At 45.9% G+C, this 16,939-nt stretch overlaps 2 protein-coding genes across 3 annotated transcripts in view; both read left to right on the top strand.

The window, feature by feature from the left end:
• Window positions 1-2,552, top strand: part of FAM117A (family with sequence similarity 117 member A) — a 50,037-nt gene extending 47,485 nt beyond the window's left edge. For both annotated transcript variants that reach the window (XM_051994777.1, XM_051994776.1), the window contains one exon: window positions 1,316-2,552. In XM_051994777.1, the coding sequence (XP_051850737.1) occupies window positions 1,316-1,625 (310 nt within the window). In that variant the 3' untranslated portion in view covers window positions 1,626-2,552. The remainder of the gene's footprint in view (window positions 1-1,315) is intronic.
• A 2,331-nt stretch (window positions 2,553-4,883) lies between these two features.
• On the top strand, window positions 4,884-11,931 carry SLC35B1 (solute carrier family 35 member B1). The gene is made up of 9 exons (XM_051994782.1): window positions 4,884-5,570; window positions 6,608-6,711; window positions 7,330-7,460; window positions 7,730-7,760; window positions 8,469-8,626; window positions 9,452-9,578; window positions 10,266-10,372; window positions 10,534-10,687; window positions 11,328-11,931. Exons 1-9 carry the CDS (start codon window positions 5,350-5,352, stop codon window positions 11,378-11,380), a joined length of 1,086 nt encoding a protein of 361 aa, XP_051850742.1. The 5' UTR covers window positions 4,884-5,349; the 3' UTR covers window positions 11,381-11,931.
• The last annotated feature ends 5,008 nt before the right edge of the window (window positions 11,932-16,939 follow it).

The raw sequence follows: 16,939 nt of genomic DNA, 5'->3' as shown, positions 1-16,939 counted from the left end.
TTCTTCTCCTAGTTAGTTATAATTTCTAATTTCTTGATTCTTTTTCTCTTGAAAAATCTAGCCATATATTCCAGAGAAATACTTGAGCTTGTAATAACTGGTATCTTGGCATTGAGTTCCATAAGTCTAATTGTCTTCTTCCCCCTAACAACAATATATACAACTGCTCCTTTTTTTCTCTCCCCATCCCTATCCAATCAGTAGACTTTTCCCAATTCCTTTATGTGGAGAAGATCCCTGTGTAGGCTGTCACCTAAATGGTGCAGGAATCATGGCAAAATTACAGTGGAGTTCCCTCTACCACAGACTCCCTGTTTCTGTTCTTCCAACCTATAGAATATATACAGAATCTTCTGGTTTCTCCTGCTCAGTTCTTCTTCCTTACCTCAGAGAATACTTTGGAAAGCATAGAGATGTGAGTTGGGATTCATATTAATAAAAGTAATTCTGGAATCAGAATAATCGCCAATTATGGAAGGTGTTAGAATTTCACTCTTCCTTTCCTGCTAGATTTTACTTTCTTAAACAAGTCTTTTCAGCTCTCTCAGCTGTTTCACATTTGGGATTTTAAAGGACCTTTAAGTGCAAAGCTCATGATTATCATAATCATCCCTTTAGTAATATTTTCTCATCTGAGGTCATCATTTCACCAACCTTAGTAAGCCAAGAGAGTAGAGCTGATTCTCCCCTTATGGGGGAGTAGGGAAGCTACAGTTCAAATGAGGAAACTTGTCCAAGATGACACTGCCAGGTTTAGTCCTCACCACCCTCTGACCCACCTGTTGTTTCCCCAGCTAATATCCTAGTGTTGCCCCCTCCACCCTTCTCATCCCTCTTCATCAGGGGACTTGTCCAAAGCATAGAGGTTGTCAGTGGGATGGCTCTGAATTGGGTGTTTGGTACAGAGAGCCTTTCCACTGTCCCAAGACATCTCTACTTTGTTCTCTTTTGGGAATTTAAAAATATTCACTGGAGCTGTTTGTGAGCCTCACCCTTTTCAGATAATCTCTAGAATGAGCAAACCTCAATGAGGCCATTTGTCCCTATTTCTGATTTTGGGCCACCTGAACCTGGGGAGATCACTTATGGACCCCACTTCTTCCTGTCCAATTTTAATCCTTCCTGATCCTACCCAGACTCTATTTCCTGTTTTTCAGTCATGCCTCTGGGAAGATTAAAAACAGAAGGGCCTAAAGTGCTTACCAAGGCACCATGTCAGAGAGAAGGATGAGTTTCCCTTCTTCCCAAACTCTGTTTTGGTTGCTGCTTTCCTCGAATCGCCCCTGATTTTCTCTCTCTCATTCTCTTTCTCTAGGTCCCTCAGTCCTGATCTGACCTTCCTGCCTTCCTGCCCTGACAAGAACAAAGTCCACTTCAACCCGACCGGCTCTGCCTTCTGTCCTGTCAGTTTAGTGAAGCCCCTCTTCCCCAGTATGGGCTTCCTCTTCCGAAACTGCCCCACGACTCCAGGGTCCCCCTGCCCTGCATCAGCGCCGAGCCCTTTCTTGACCTCTCCCCGGAAGGACCCTGATGCTCCCAAAGCCTCACCACTACCTTTTGAACCCTGGCAGCGCACCCCACCCTCTGAGGAGGCTGTGCTTTTCCAGAGTTCCCTGGTAGTTTGAGAGGCTTTCCTCTCACCCCTCCCACCTTACCATGCAGACCAGTGCCTTTGTGGCTGGCTCCCCCTCCCTGGATGGAGACCCCATCCCATCCTCTTTTGGCCTTTGAGCATCTTCTTTTGTCACAGCGAAATTCCCAGGTCCCTGTTTGTGTTGGGGACTGGCTCCTGGGAGGGGGAGGGGGCCCGCCTTCTCCCTTGGACCCTGGCCTCTCCATCCCAAGCATGTGAGTACAGACAGCCCCAGAGGGGACACTTGTCCCTCTCAGCAACCAAGGAAGCTGGCTTTGGCTCAGGGGAGGGGAATGAAGGGGACTTGAAAAGATCCCTTCCCTTTCCCCTGCAGAGAAGAAAAGCCCGAGAGAAAGCTCCACTGCCTCCCCTTCCTTGCACCTTGTCCCTCGTGTGTCCTCCCTCCTCCATGCCCTCCTCGGAGGAGTGGATTGAAGCGACCCCAAAGCCGGGACCAGCCCAGCTGCGGGCAGAGGGGAATGGAGAGTGTTCCTGGTGACCTTGTCATCTCGCCTTCGTCCTGACAAAGATTGTTGGGAGCTGGGCCCCGGCTGGCCCGCCCCTGCAGCCTGGGGGAGGGCGGGGGAGGGAGGGAGAGCTGGTGCCTCCCCTGGGGGGCCAGGCATGATGACTGAATGTACGCTGCTGCCTGCCCTCTTGCCTCTCCCAGGTTCAGGTTGGATTTGAAAAATGCCTATTTTTCTTGTATTGATGTAGAAACTCTATTTTCTCCCAAAGACACTATTTTTGCAGCTGTTTGAAGTTTGTATATTTTCCGTACCGCAGAGCTTACACAGAGAAATTGAAGAGGAATGTTAATGTTGGAATTTCCTCGTCCTGTGTTTAAAGGTGGTTTTTTTGTTTTTGTTTTTTGCAGATCTTGGTGTTCATAGTCCAAATAAATAAATATTCCCAGCCACCATGGACCCTGTAGATTCTTCTGGAGAGTTGGGGGATTCTAGGGAAAGATCTTTTGTTATTCTCACCAAGCATCAATTCAAATTCAGGGACTGGGTACAAATTACCAGGCCCAGCAGGTGGAGACCCCTGGAAGTCTACTTCTGCTGAAAATTATCCTTTCATATCCATAAAACTGGGGAACAAGGCATGAAATAAATTCACCAACCTCTTAAGCTACACTACAAATAATGGAGGGAGGCACCATTCTTTTAAGGCATGAACAGCTGGATAATTTCAAGTTGGAGAGAATTTGCTTAGTGCACTTAAGAGGTTTGCTCATTCATAATTTTGGTCAAAAAGTTATGATGGATCTTATCGGTTAGTGGAAGGAGGTGTAATTCAGTGGAAGGAAGATAACACTCTAGAGGCAGTTCGTCTCCTCTTTCTGATGTTTACTCCTGTGGAACCTTGCCCTACATGTAAAATGAGACTGACTAACTAGGCCCTGAGGTCCCTTGCAACTTGCTCTTTGCATCTCACTTCTCTATTGTCTTCCTCTTAGCTAGAATGTAAGCCCCCTGAGAGTAAGAGACTGTCTTACTTTTTAGATTCCCTAGACCTTAACACAGAAACCTGGCACATAGTAAGCACTTAAGAAATGTGCTGAGGGAGCTAGGAGTTAAATAATACAGCAGTCCCTATCCTCAGGGGGTGTAGCCTGGAAGGGCATAATACTCCAGATAACAATGATGCAGAGTATTACATGCTTTACAGAGGTACTGAACAAAGTGCTATCTCTGTAAAAAAAGAAAGGGGAAAGTTCTGAGAGGATAATCATGGGAAGTTTTCTGAGGGAGAGGGCTTTAAAAGATGGGCATTCTGAAAGTATAGAGAATATGACATTCCAGGCATGGAAAAGCCACAAGGGCAAAGACTGGGAAGTCCAGGGCATAATCAGGGATTGGATCCAGTCCAGTTAAACTTTGAGTTTAAGCACTACTAGCCTGGCCCTGAATATTTGGAACCCATAGAATTCTTGTTCAGAGAAAACAACTGTTTGAATACATACATAAAACCAGTTACATAAAGAGGCAGCCATATGTCTATCAGCCATACTAGAATGGGCTGAGATCCAGGAAGTTTCCCTACAGAAGAATAGATTTTTGGAGCTAGTGGGCTTACAAATGATAAATTAGTAAAATGTTGAATGTGAGTTATCCAGAAAAACTGGATAGGACTTGAGTTTAAACAGTTTTACAAATAGGAAGTCAAGCTGTGAGTTTTAAGTAAAAAGGGTCTTCTCAACTAGATTAACCAATACTTCCCTCCTTTATTGAATTTGTAAAATCAGCTAGAGGGAGAAGGTAGATTTCTCTCCACCCAAGGGCTCATAAATTCTGTCATCTCTATCACATTCAGTGGGCTGGAGGAAATAGTCCTTATTACAGTAATTTGTGTTTGTTCTGTGGGAGACTGCAAAAATGGAAGCCATATTTGTTGAGAGCTGAAAGGGCAAAATAGCAAATAACTGCAAAGAGGTCCTTCTCTGGGAGGTTGAGGTGGGAGGGTGGGGAGGAGCAGGAAGGATGGGCTGCCTCCCTTTGCTCTTGAAAAATAAAATGACACCTCGCACTAAATCTTCGGTGCAAGTCAGGCCTAAAGTCATGGGTGTGGTGCTGCCCAGTGTTTCCTTCCTTTGGTTGAGATGATGCCAAAGGAGGAGGCGGCTACAAGTGGAGAAACCTTTGCTGGGGCTGCAGTGGCTTTCAGCCCAACCGGCTGTCTGAGGTTTAAAGCAACAGAAAATGTCTGTGGTTGGGGGTGGGGGTACCCTGCAAGAACAGAGACCTGAAGCTGCTCATGCTGACCCTTGACCTGGATGCCCCACCTGGAAGCTCGTTTGGGGAGGACTGTACAAGGAGGCTAGTGGAAAGGGAACCAGGCAGGCACCGGGTTTTACAGTCCTGGTGTGCTTCATCATCCTGAAGGTCATTTCTCCGAACCCTTTGTCGTCTTCCCAGGGATCGTGGGGAAATAAGCGAGAAAGTGCTTTGAGATCAGTCAGAGGAACAATCCCAGCTGCCAACTGCAGGCTATTTGTCTCTTACCAAAGCGCGGTCCTGCGTCTGACCACGTTGGCAGGAAGGGCAGGTTTCATTCATCCCCGCATTCCCCAGAATCTGAGGGCCAGGAGATGGAAGTTTGCGCGACTAGTGGAGTCTTAGCCGTCTTCCCTTTTCACTTAATCTCCCTGCCCTGCCCCGCCAGCAACCTATTGCCAAACTAGGGGTAGGAGAGAGTGCGCATCTACATCTCAACACTTGCCTCGCCCAGGATAGGGAATCCAAAGGCTGAGTGACAAGGCCGTGGGCACCAGAGGGCGCCACAGGGTTCCAAAGCCCAAAAATCTAAGGCTGGCTTTACGCTAGGACCTAGGGGAAACCTGGAAGAAGGCTATTTTGATCGGCTTTGTCTCCGCCCCCTAACTCCGGCAGTCTTTCAACAATGTAGCCAACCACCGGTCTCCACATCCAATTACGTCACCTTAGGACGCCTCCGCTCCTCAAAGTCCCCCACAGGGTTCTTGTTGGGGCTGCCCATAGACCGCCTTGTTGGAAACACTCAGAATTGGGCCTTTTTCCGTGGAAGCCTGAGGTTCTCCGGCCTTCGAGAAAGACACTGAGGCCTGGAGGTGCGCCTTCCTCGAGGAAGTATGTCGAGAGACCCCGCAGGCACTTCCGCCGCCGCCTCCCGGATCTGGCATCTGCGAAGGTAGCCTCGGGGCCTTGCGGCGCCGGCGGTCGCAGGCAGCCCCTATGAGGGCCCCGTCGCCGGTGTGCGATGTCCGGCTGGAGCTACCGCTGCCAGCGCCTTCGCCGCCGTCATCTCTGGGGACTCTGAGTGAGGCTCGCGCCGGTCCGGCCCCGCGCCTCATGGCCGCCAGCGGCGCCCTGGTGCCCGATCGGCTGCGCTTACCGCTCTGCTTTTTCGGCGTCTTCATCTGCTATTTCTATTACGGGATCCTGCAGGAGAAGATGTGAGCGCCCCCGACCCCGACCCCGACTCCCGGGCTCTCAGGCCCGGCCCGATGCGTGGCTCCAGCTTCCTCGGAGGCTCTGCCCCCAGCCAACCTCCCTGCGTCCGGGGGGATTCCCGCCTCCGCCCCTGCTCCACGGACCCGGGCTCCTCGCGACCACTCCATCCCTAGATAGTGCCCTTCCCGGGATTCGGGGCCACGTGGGTGACGTGGCTCGTGTCCAGACCCTCCATCCAGTGACGGGAGGGAATGTCAGCGGGACCCCCTGCTGGGAGGGGGCTGGGGTGAGGTAGGGAAGTTGCAACAAGTCAGCCGCCAACAACAATAACAATAGCTAGCTAACGTTTCTATAGCACTGAGGTTTGCAAAGTGTTACAAATGCTGTCACTGATGCCTCCTCCAGAATCCCAGGAGGTATTATTCCCATTTTGCAGAGGGGGAAACTTAAGGCTGAGAGTGGTTAAGGGACTTGCCCAAGATCCCGAAGCTAGTAAGTGGCCGATGCTGGATTTGAACTGTTGGCTTAATGATTCTAGGTTCAGGTAGCTAGGGAAGCAGTTCGACATTTACTGGAGACTCACCCGACACACACACACACACCCACTTTTTTTTTAAGGTTATTCTTGAGGAATTGCCAACATCAGACTTGAATTCAAATACTGCTAAGAGTTATAACTCTTTCCAAGGCAGCAGCACTGCCCGAGACCAGAGGTCATCCTGGGATAGTTCTACTAGTTTTCTCCGGAAAGATGGCTTGCTGGAGTGCAGAACCTTGCAACCCGGAGGCCCAGGCAAAATGTCATTGCAGGCCTGCTAGCCGCAGAACCACAAACAATGCGTTAATTTCTCATAAGTCTGGGTTTCCTCCTCTGTGAAATGAGAATAATTACAATAAGCACACCCGGGTTATTGGTTGTAAGGAGTGAGCTGGCTGTCAGGTGCATTGCAGACTTTTACACACATCCTGTTAACAGCAGCTGTTCCTGTAACTATTCTTTCCTTTTAATTATCCTTATTTCCTCCTGTTTCCTTTTCAGCACCAGAGGAAAATATGGGGAGGGTGCCAAACAAGAGAAGTTCACATTTGCCTTAACCTTGGTCTTCATCCAGTGTGTGATCAATGCAGTATTTGCCAAGATCTGTGAGTACTTAATCAAGGAGAGACAACCACTCAGTGTCTGGGTGCTGGGTGATTCCTGCCTGGCCCCATAGGATTGCCATGGTGATGCCCTCCTATCTATCTGCTTTGGAATCCACTGAAATTCCTTAGACAAATCCTTTAGGTCAGAAGTGAGAAAGGAAGAGAGTAGGTGTGCTCGGTATTCTTCGCCCTTGCTGAAGACGTTTTTTTTTTCTTTGTTCTCTTTTTTCTCTATCACTTTGAGGGATTTGTTGGCCCAGTTAGTTAAAATGATTTTTCCTCTTAGAGCCTATCTTCTTTCTCTCCTCTCCCCCACCCTTCCCATTAACTAGTAGTGTGGGATTAACTGTCTGGCTTAATCTGGACAAAATGTCCTCTGAGAAATAAACAGTTCATAGCTGGACCCTGAGAGTGGCCTTAGGGAAAAGAGAACACATAGTCCCTTAAAAAGTGTCTTTAAGTGTGTCCAGCTTAATGGGAATAGAACCTATTCCTGCCCTTTGGGAGTTTTTTGTCTTCGTAAAGAAACATGCCTTCCAGAGTTTCCATGCCTCTCTGCCCTGTGGTCAGTCCTAGCCCTCCCAGGCTTCTCTTGTATGTTTTTTTGTCTTCTCCTAGTGATCCAGTTTTTTGACACTGCCAGGGTGGATCGGACCAGGAGCTGGCTTTATGCAGCCTGCTCTCTCTCTTATCTGGGTGCCATGGTCTCCAGCAACTCTGCATTACAGTTTGTCAACTACCCAACTCAGGTGAAGCTCCAAGAATCGGTACATGGGTTGGTGGGTACCCCAGAGCAGGTGTTCTTTCCTTACATGTACTTCTCTGTTAAAAGAGAATAGTCTTGAATTGAGGCTACAGGGGTCGGTCAGATTCAGTAAAAGGGGAAGATTTTGTTGGAAAGTCACAATTCAAAAGTGAACAAAAACCTGAAATGTTGTCAGAATCTGAGTCATACAGTGATAGAATTTGATCAGTTGTACTTTCCTTCCTTCCTTTTTTTTTTTCTTACCATAAAAAGGTCCTTGGCAAATCCTGTAAACCTATTCCAGGTAAGGAGTATTGGATTTCCCAGTTCTTATTTCTTCTCTGGCTTGAAGCTTCATCTCAAGTCTTTTATAATACCATTTCTCCATCTCTCTCCTGTCCTCTGACTCCAATATACCCCATGACTACTGCTGTCCCGCTCATCATTGTATTCAGACTTAAGAGATTCTGCCAAAAAGTAAAAAAAAAAAAAAAAAAAAATTAAATAAGTTAAAAAGGAGATTCTCTTTAGATTATATTAAAAATAATTTCTTATAATAAAATTCAAGGTATTCTGTCTTCCAGCCTTGAATACACACATAATTTATATTTCTGTTTTTCAAATAGCCATGAATTGATATTGAAGGTTCATTCCTCATGGGGGCTGGAGGATGGAGGTTGGAAGCTTACTTCTTTCAGATAATCAGTTGTATTAGAATTACATATCTGTGCAATGCCAGTAGACAATAAAATCCTTTGCTTTTCCTTTTCCTCTAAGGCCCTATGCTGTATCCCCTTAGTCACTTCACCTTTGCTCTTTCCCTCCAGCCTGTTATGCCCTTTGCTCTGCTGAGCCCTGTTTCCTAATTAGCCCTCTCTCCTTGCCAACCCTAGGTCCGTCTCATTCCCCTGGTGCCCTTCCCTCTAGATAACATCTTTGTACAGTAAGACCTTCAACTCCTTCCTGCTCCTGGGAAGGTGGCTGAATCTCTGGCTCTGATTCCTCTTGGCAGTTATGCTCCTTGGAGTGACCCTCCTGAAGAAGAAATACCCAGTGGCTAAATACCTCTGTGTACTCTTGATAGTGGCTGGAGTGGCCCTCTTCATGTACAAGCCCAAAAAGGGGGTTGGACCTGATGAGCATTTGGTTGGCTATGGAGAACTGCTTCTGGTATGAACTTACTGATGGGGGATCCGTAACACTGTTCTGAAACACTCCACGTCTTTTCCCCTAGCAAGGATCCTTACCTTGCTGAGGCAGTTGGGGAAGGCCTGGGCATTGAGCTGCCTCTCTCCTTCCCCAGAGGGTGCATGTGAGGCTTGTAGCCAAGGACTGTCAGCTTTGTGTCAAGAAGCTTCCTACTAACTCCTGGACCCTAGAGCAGGACATACCTAGAGATTGTGGTGTAAAATCCCCAAGTCCAAGGACTGGAGAGGGAGAGAAGTAATATCTCTTTCAGTTCTTCCACACCTGGGTTCTGAGAACCCTAGAAACAGGAAGAAGTCTGTGGTGTTGAGTCAGGGTTGGAGTGCTCTACCCTGACCCCTAGCCATCATCCTTGGCTATAGTACATTAGTGGAGAGGGAAGTGACCTGTTTCTCTGGAAAGTGCTAAATCACCTATCCTGCAGATTACCCCACTGCCCTGGAGATTGACTTAAGAAAGAAGCATGATTTGCATGAGCTGAAATGGGGCATCAATTGAAGCAGCATGGCAAGGTGAACAGGGCCCAGAATTTGGAGCCAGGAAGAAAAGGATTCAGATCCTGCCTCCTGGGCAGGTCATTTAACTGCCCTGGGCCTGAGTTTCCTTATTGTCAAATGAGGGGGTTGGACTCAGTGACCTCATGGGTTCTGCTCTAACTCTGAAGCTGTGAACCGTGGCGTCTGCCTTAAGACAACTGTTCTCAGAAGTCCTGAGGGGAGAGCCATGCCTCCCCTGGGGCTCAGAGCTTTGCTGACCCTTTCCCCTCATGCTGCTCCCTCCATTTCTCAGCTGCTGTCTCTGACACTGGATGGACTGACAGGTGTCTCCCAGGATCACATGCGAGCTCATTACCAAACAGGCTCTAACCACATGATGCTGAACATAAACCTCTGGTCCACATTGCTCTTGGGAGCTGGTAAGAAGCCAGTTCCGCTGTTTCCACATTTACCCCTGGATGGCAGGCTTTCCTGATCTAGGTCAGCCGCAGACTCACTTTCTTAATGCCAACCTTTCAGGGTGCCCACCTGCCTTGCTTCAAGATGGCCCCGAATTATGGAGAAACCCCTTACACTCCCATCACATTTTCACTGCTTATTATCTATGTTCATCATTTTGAGTTAGCGGGCATTGATTGGGGACCTGCTGTGTGCAAAGCCCTAGGCAAGGTATCAAGAGAAGACAGAAGGTTGAGAGGAAGTTACAATCTTGAGTGGGGAGAAGCCTGCCTTCAAGAAGCCTATAGTCTACCAGGGGAAGCAAGAAGCAAATGTAAATTTAACCTAATTCTACATACTGGTTTCTACTATTTGATCGATTGAACAGGATTGACTAGTTAACTGCCAAAATTTGAGATTCTAATTTATCCAATCAAGAAAAGTCAAGAAACAGAATAGGGAAAGTTGCATGGTGGGACAGGAATAATTTCCAAGCCCCGAGTTGTTCTTTGCTCCATGTGCTTTCTTTCCCAATCCCAACTCTCCAGAGATCCAAATGACCCTCTAGGGGTTCGGGCTTCCTGGCACATGTGTGAAGGGAACCTTTGTGGGGAAGGATCCCAGCTCCTTCCTCACATCACCTTTGGTGTCTTGTTGCTTCCCCTCAGGAATCCTGTTCACTGGAGAATTCTGGGATTTCCTTGGCTTTGCTGAACGATATCCCAGTGTACTTTACAACATCCTTCTGTTTGGTCTAACCAGCGCCCTGGGCCAGGTGAGTCCCCCAGAATGAAGCCTGTCTAGGGGAGGTCGTGTTGCCCATAAATCTCCATGTTGGTCTCCTCCCCCCTCCCCTTTTTTTTTTGAAAGACTTAAGTCTTGGAATTAAATGCCTGTCCTCAGCCTGAATTTAGGTCTCTGTGTTTCTCTCTGCAGAGCTTCATCTTCATGACGGTTGTGTACTTCGGCCCTCTGACCTGCTCCATCATTACCACAACTCGCAAGTTCTTCACTATCCTGGCGTCTGTGATCCTCTTTGCCAACCCTATCAGCTCCATGCAGTGGGTGGGCACTGTGCTGGTGTTCATGGGTGAGTTTTCGTGGCATGTCGGTGCCTTAAGCTTTAAAGCATCCTGGGTTCTATTTTGAAGGCTCCTCTTAGGGAAGAAAGAAAGGGAGGAATTTTTTATTTGTGGGGAGATTAGATTTCTCTGTCTTGCTCAGTTTGGAAATGCATTAAGTCCCATTAATGGCCTGATCCTAATACTGATTGACACAGAAGCTTGAACCTGTTCTGGTTTTTTCTAGCCTGAGCTGTTCGTGTCTCCTCAAGTACTCCCATTTGACAAGGGAATACATTTAATTACTGATTTTATTCTTATGTCTGATTCATTATTAATATAGTCTAAGTCAAAGAAGCTTAAAGCAACTGCCATGTAGCTTTCGACCCCTCTGCATTTTGCCAGTATTTTCCATGCTTTTCTGTATTAGGGGATTGTTTTAAGTTGTTGCTTGAGCATGGCCTGTGCTCCAAGGGAGGGTTGATACCAGTGATGCACATTACATTTAATTTAAAAACTCTGATTTCTTTGGAGCTTCACCTATCTTATTTTACATCTTGGCCATGTGTAGACTTATAGGGCTGGTCTTGAGGTCTATCTCCTCTGACATTTCATCTTCCTTTGGAGAAGCTAAATTAATCTCTCTCTCTCTCTCTCTTCCCCCCATAGGTCTTGGCCTAGATGCCAAGTTTGGTAAAGGTTCCAAGAAGACATCCCTCTAGTAAAATCAAGGATTCACTCCAAGGCCATTTAACTTATTTTCTCGAATCTTTGTCTCCCTGAGAACTGGACTCAAGAAGGGGAGATGAGCGGGTTCTGTTGTTCGAGGCTTTTTGTTTGTTTGTTTTTTAAGAAAGAAATCATAGGTTCTAAAAAAAGTGATATTGTTGTTTCATTTTTGTATTTCCTTACAGGAATGAATAATGACTTGTTTGTGATAAGATGGAGGGCGGGGCAATAACATGGCCTACCTCAATAAAAAGAAGAGGGAGAGTTTAATCATTTCCCCAGGTTTCTTCCTCTATCTTGATTTGATTGGGTCAGATGGTGATTTGCTGGCAATGTGAAAATGGGGGTGAGGGTGAGGGTAAGGGTGGGGGTGGGGGGTTTGAAAGCTCAGTGGATCTAGTCCCATCCCTACTTTTTAGGTCAGGGCTTGTCTCCTATCAGTCTCAAAATAACCATTTCTGATGGTTCATTCTCCAACAATTTATCTTTCTGATGTCCAAGAAGTTCTTAGCAAAAGTAAAAGCAACTGTTTTCTCCTCGTGAATTTTCTCTTGTTGTGGTTGGGTGAATTGCGTCTATAGCTGCAGAACTTGCAATGAATTTAATATTTCTGACACCTCTGTCCCCAAGAGAGAAGAAAACTTTCCAAAATGGAAGCGCAAAATGGAAACTCAGCCTGGGTGGGAAGGGAGTTGGGAAGGTGTGTGAATGTACTTTTTCCTGCTTATCTCCTTTGCTTTCTCCCGCTTTCAGTGTACCTACTTCTCCAATCCCGGGGGTGTAGGGAGAGAGGGAGAGCAGCAGGATTCATTCTTCCTCTTCCTCTGTTCTCCATAGCTGTTAAAGATTCACAGCCCTCTGTCACACAGTCCCCTGCCAACGTGCCACAGTGCCAGCTTCTTTCTGCCGAAGGGGGCACTCGCAGAAAGCCCTGGCATGTCGCCCCAATTGAAGTTTTGTTGTGAGTGTGTGTGTAGGAGAGCCTCCCGCCCAATGCTGTCTTCAAAGTTGGAGAGTGCAATCCTCCAAAGAGCAAACTTTACACATGAAAGTGCATTTTCACCAGCTGCCTTTCTGCCTCCATCTGTTCAGCAGCCCCAGCCCCTTGGCTCTCCAGATGGGAGCCCAGCCTCCTTCCTGAGTGGTGGCTTCACCTCCCCCTAGCCAACCTTTCAAGCCCTGGTTCAGATTTCATTAATCTCCCTCCCTGGGCAGGGAAGGGGTGTTTCTGTAGTTTTGTCCCAAAGGACTGCCTTCCCTTTAAACTCCACCTTCTTGGAAGAAGAGTTGTAGAGTACATCTGCTCCCATCTTGCTCTTTCCCACCTTCCCTCTTTTTCCTCCTTCCTCAGTTCTCTTCATTCAGAAAGCTAGCATCAATTAGCTATCTTCCTGCTGGTAAAGATCTTTTCCAAACCTAGCTTCTCCAATGAGTTATCCTAGATGGGGAAAGCATGTTAACAAGGATCCAGGCTTTGATTTGGCCCTCACCTAGACAAGTTAGCTCACCACCAAGAAAAAAACTGGCTGCTCAAAAATAAAACATGCCCACCTATTGGTCACCGGGGTACCAGGCAAAAGTGTGGATGGCTCAGCACGACCTCTTCCTGCTACAAGAAGATAGCTCATAGCATGCATGTGATTAATATGGAAGAGGAACACCAGCTATATTCTATGACACAGAAAAACATTGTGCCCTCAGCTGGTCCAAAATGATGGAAGGACAAGGGTGTTTGGGGTTCCATAAATAAAAAAAGAAGAAAAAATTGATCTGAATTCTCTATCAGACTGCTCTAGAAAACTAGAGCAGTCTAGCACTGGACTTAGAAGTCAGAAGGACCTGGGTTCAAACACTAGCTGCATGACCCCTGGGCAACTAATTTAACTTGTCTGACTTTCCCAGTCCTTTTTTGAAATGAGGCTTCAGTGACTTCTAAGATCCCTTCTAACTAAATCTATGATCTAATTTGGGGATTAAGTTTTGTAAACCACAGGGGCTTGCTCAGTGCAATCACAAAACACATTTATTATCTGTCCTACTTTACTATAGGTAAGCAGAGTGACCCACAGGTCACTAGCAAGATTTTATCTTGCTACCAGAAAATCATGCCCTTAATTTATCAAAATCTGTTCATTCTTCATGGTAAGCAGTCTGTGTCAGAGATCTCACTTTGCTCAGCCAACTCCTAGAGGTATGGAGACTTAATGCCTCAGGTTTGCAAATTGAAAGCATTTTCACCTGTGGCCCTCTCCAGACTGGGAGAGAACGCAAGGCCCCATAGTTAATGTTTAATCATAAGATTTGTTGTGGGAAAGTTGTATGGATTCATCCATTCTCTCTCCCCAGCTTTTCTGATTGTGATTAGGGTTGAAGTATGTGAATTAATCTTGAGTATTGTTTTAGCTGAATACTTAGGAATATTGGCAGGGAACCAAGCTCTAAGAAAACCAGCTAGGAAGTATATAGCTATTGATAAAATGTTTAATAGGTAGGGTGGAGTTGGCTTTATTGTACCTCTTTTGCGGATGAAGAAACTGAAACCTCCAAAATTTAATTTTCTTAAGATCAGTGGAAAAGCAGGAATTAGAATTTAGGACTTCTGACTCCTAGTTCAGTATTCAATCAGTGTCTTCTATGATGGTCAGACACCCAGAATGACTTTGTATGTCCTTCACTATCTTCCCTGGTGTTCTGCCTTCCCACTTCCTTTGGTCTTGATTATTCAGCTTTTTACATTTTATGAGGTACAACTGGTCACTTGCCTCAAATGCCCTGGCAGAAAAACTGTCCTGGGCCTCCGCAAGATCATCCAGCCCTCCCTACTGGGAGAATACCATCTGTCTCTAGGAGTAATAATCTTTGCATTTTAGACTTCTCTCCCTTTGAAAGCACATTAGTATTTAGCATCTTGTTTTATCTTGTCCATAAAAACAGAATGTTTTAGTGGAAGGAATTTCCACACTAGGAAATACCCACAGTAACCAAATCACAGACCTGTGACTTTTCCACACTCTTCCTTGCCCTAAAAAAAGATGCTAATGAGAAAGAAGAAAAACTGAATAATTCTCCCTGTATGACATGGGAAAATAAAGCCAGAAAAAGGAAGTAATGTACCAGGATCCTACCACTGAATTAATTACAGAGCAGAGACTAGAAGCTGCTTCTTTAAAGAAAAGGTAATTTTCCCTGTACAAAGAGTTAGCAACATCTTCAGCTCTGAGTAGGAGCCCTTAGTGTTCCTGGGTGATCTTAGAAGTGTAGTCTCAAGAGGAGGGGGAAAGGGAAATGGAAGAAAGGATGAAAAGGAAAGGCGGTGGGATGGGTGTATGTGCTATGTGGGTGAATAGCTTCTCTAAGCCAGCTCAGCACGAGGAGATCCCACTAAGCCAGAGAGGCTTCAAGTATGTCTTGGCCGGGAACCAGCCTGGCTAAATTTAGGGATGCTCTAATCACCAGGTTGGTTGCAAATGACGAATTTGGGGACCACAACCACTCTTACAGACCACTTACGCCCGAGGGAACTTGAAATCAGCAAGGATTCATACTGTGCGGTTACTAAATAGGGGAAACACAACGGTAAAAGGGAGACGGCCTGGGCTGTCATCTTGCTTATATTTTAGGAGGGCAGGGACCTGACCTTTGTCATGTTCCTCTATGGTTCCCTTTCTCAGAATAATGCTCTTAAACATGTAAAATACATAGGATTACCAAAGAAACTGAGTAGGTAGATTGAAATGGTTATTAAATATTTTAAAATCTATTGTACATGTTTAAAATATATAGCTATAGTTAAATATGATTTAAAAATATAAAATACATATACCCCAAGTTTAGTTATATAAGTAAATTCAACATAGAAATTAAATACAGAATGATGGGGAGGAGGGGCAGAATACAATAACTAGGGCAATTCAGACAGACTCTTTGAAGGTGAAGCCATGAAAGGAGGTTAAAGAGATGAAGAGAAACAGCTCTCCAGATACAGAGGGAAGGCCACAGCAAAGGCATGAAGGCAAAGGATGGAAAATATATGCATATTGTATATATTCAGGCATGCATACGTGGAGCCGTACAACATGCACATGCATCATGTACACGGAGCCGTCCATATAACTGCATGCGTGCTTCCATGTGTGGGTTGCTGCTTGTGTGCCACATGTATGCATGCAAAGGCATGGACTGTGAATGCTCACACATATACCTGTTGTGGGTGTGTATCACTGGTGTATACACATGGAAATACACACAAACCCACATGTATGCTTGTAGCAAACTGGTTTGGCTGAAGCGTCAGCCTGGAATGTTGGGCCCGAGCTTTAAATTCCAAACAGGAGTTTGTACTTGGTCCTGTAGGCAAGGGGAGCCGCCGACACTTCCTCGGCAGTGACACGATCACAACTGTGCTTCAGGAATATCAATTTGCCAGCTTTATGGAGGATGGATTTGAGGAGGGAGAAACAATGCAGGGAGACCAATTAGGGAGGCTAATCAATCAATAGATAAAACGTGTCTGCCCAGCTGTGGGCTAGTCCATAACCACACAAAGATAAAATACGAAAATCTCAATGGCTTCTAAGGTCCCTTCTAGCTCTAAAATTATAATCCTGTCCTTAAGGATCTTATTGGGAGGGGGCGGAGCAATATATGTGTATAAGAATAAGCAAAGGTAAGTTTTGGGGACTGGGAAGGCGTTAAGAGATGAGAGGAGGGGTCAGGAAAGGTCTTATATTGATGGGAAAAAATGAATGAAAGAAGCAGGAGATTCTAAGAGCCCGTGATGTTGAAAGAGAGAGTATTCTAGGCATAAGTGGGCACAGAGGTATAACACTGGGCTTAGGAATCGGGAAGACTCATCCTCCTAAATTCTCATCTGGCCTCAGACACTCACTAGCTGTGTGACCCTGAGTAAGTCACTTTACTTTGCCTCAGTTTCCTCACCTGTAAAATGAGCTGTGGAAGAAATGGCCAACAACTCCAGTATCTTTGCCAGGAAAACCCCGAAAGGGGACACAAAGAGACATGACTGAAAAAGACTTAACATTTAGGTACAAGAAAATAATCCTGAGGAATGGACAGACGGAGGTGCATGAATGTGTAATAAGCCTAGAAGGGTATTTTGGAGCCAGGTTGTAAAGGTTTTTAAATATCCAACAAAACAGTTGGCATCTTATCCTAGGGAACCAATGAACTTTTCTTGAGTAGGAGGATGTCACGATCAGACCTTGGCTTTAAGAATATCACTTTCACTGCTGAGTGGAGGATTAATTCATTGGAGAGGAAAGAGACCTATTGTAAGAAAGGTTGAGGGTCTAGAAACAAAGGTGGTGGCCATGTGAATTGAGAAAAATGAGAGCATGTGAGAGGCTGTGAAGGTAGAATTACTAAGACTTGTCAACTGAATAGATAATATATGGAGTGAGGACTCAAGATTGATTCCAAAGAATCTAACCTTCCAGGCAATCCTAGGAGACTGAAGGAATGATGGTTCCCTTGATAGAAAAAGCAAAGTTCAAAAGAGGGATGGGTTTTGTAGGGAAAGATAATGAATTCTG

The sequence above is a fragment of the Antechinus flavipes genome, chromosome 4 (genome assembly GCF_016432865.1).
Source record: "Antechinus flavipes isolate AdamAnt ecotype Samford, QLD, Australia chromosome 4, AdamAnt_v2, whole genome shotgun sequence".
Taxonomy (NCBI): domain Eukaryota; kingdom Metazoa; phylum Chordata; class Mammalia; order Dasyuromorphia; family Dasyuridae; genus Antechinus; species Antechinus flavipes.
The sequence above is the reverse complement of the archived record's forward strand: the minus strand, read 5'-3'. Positions and strand labels throughout refer to the sequence as shown.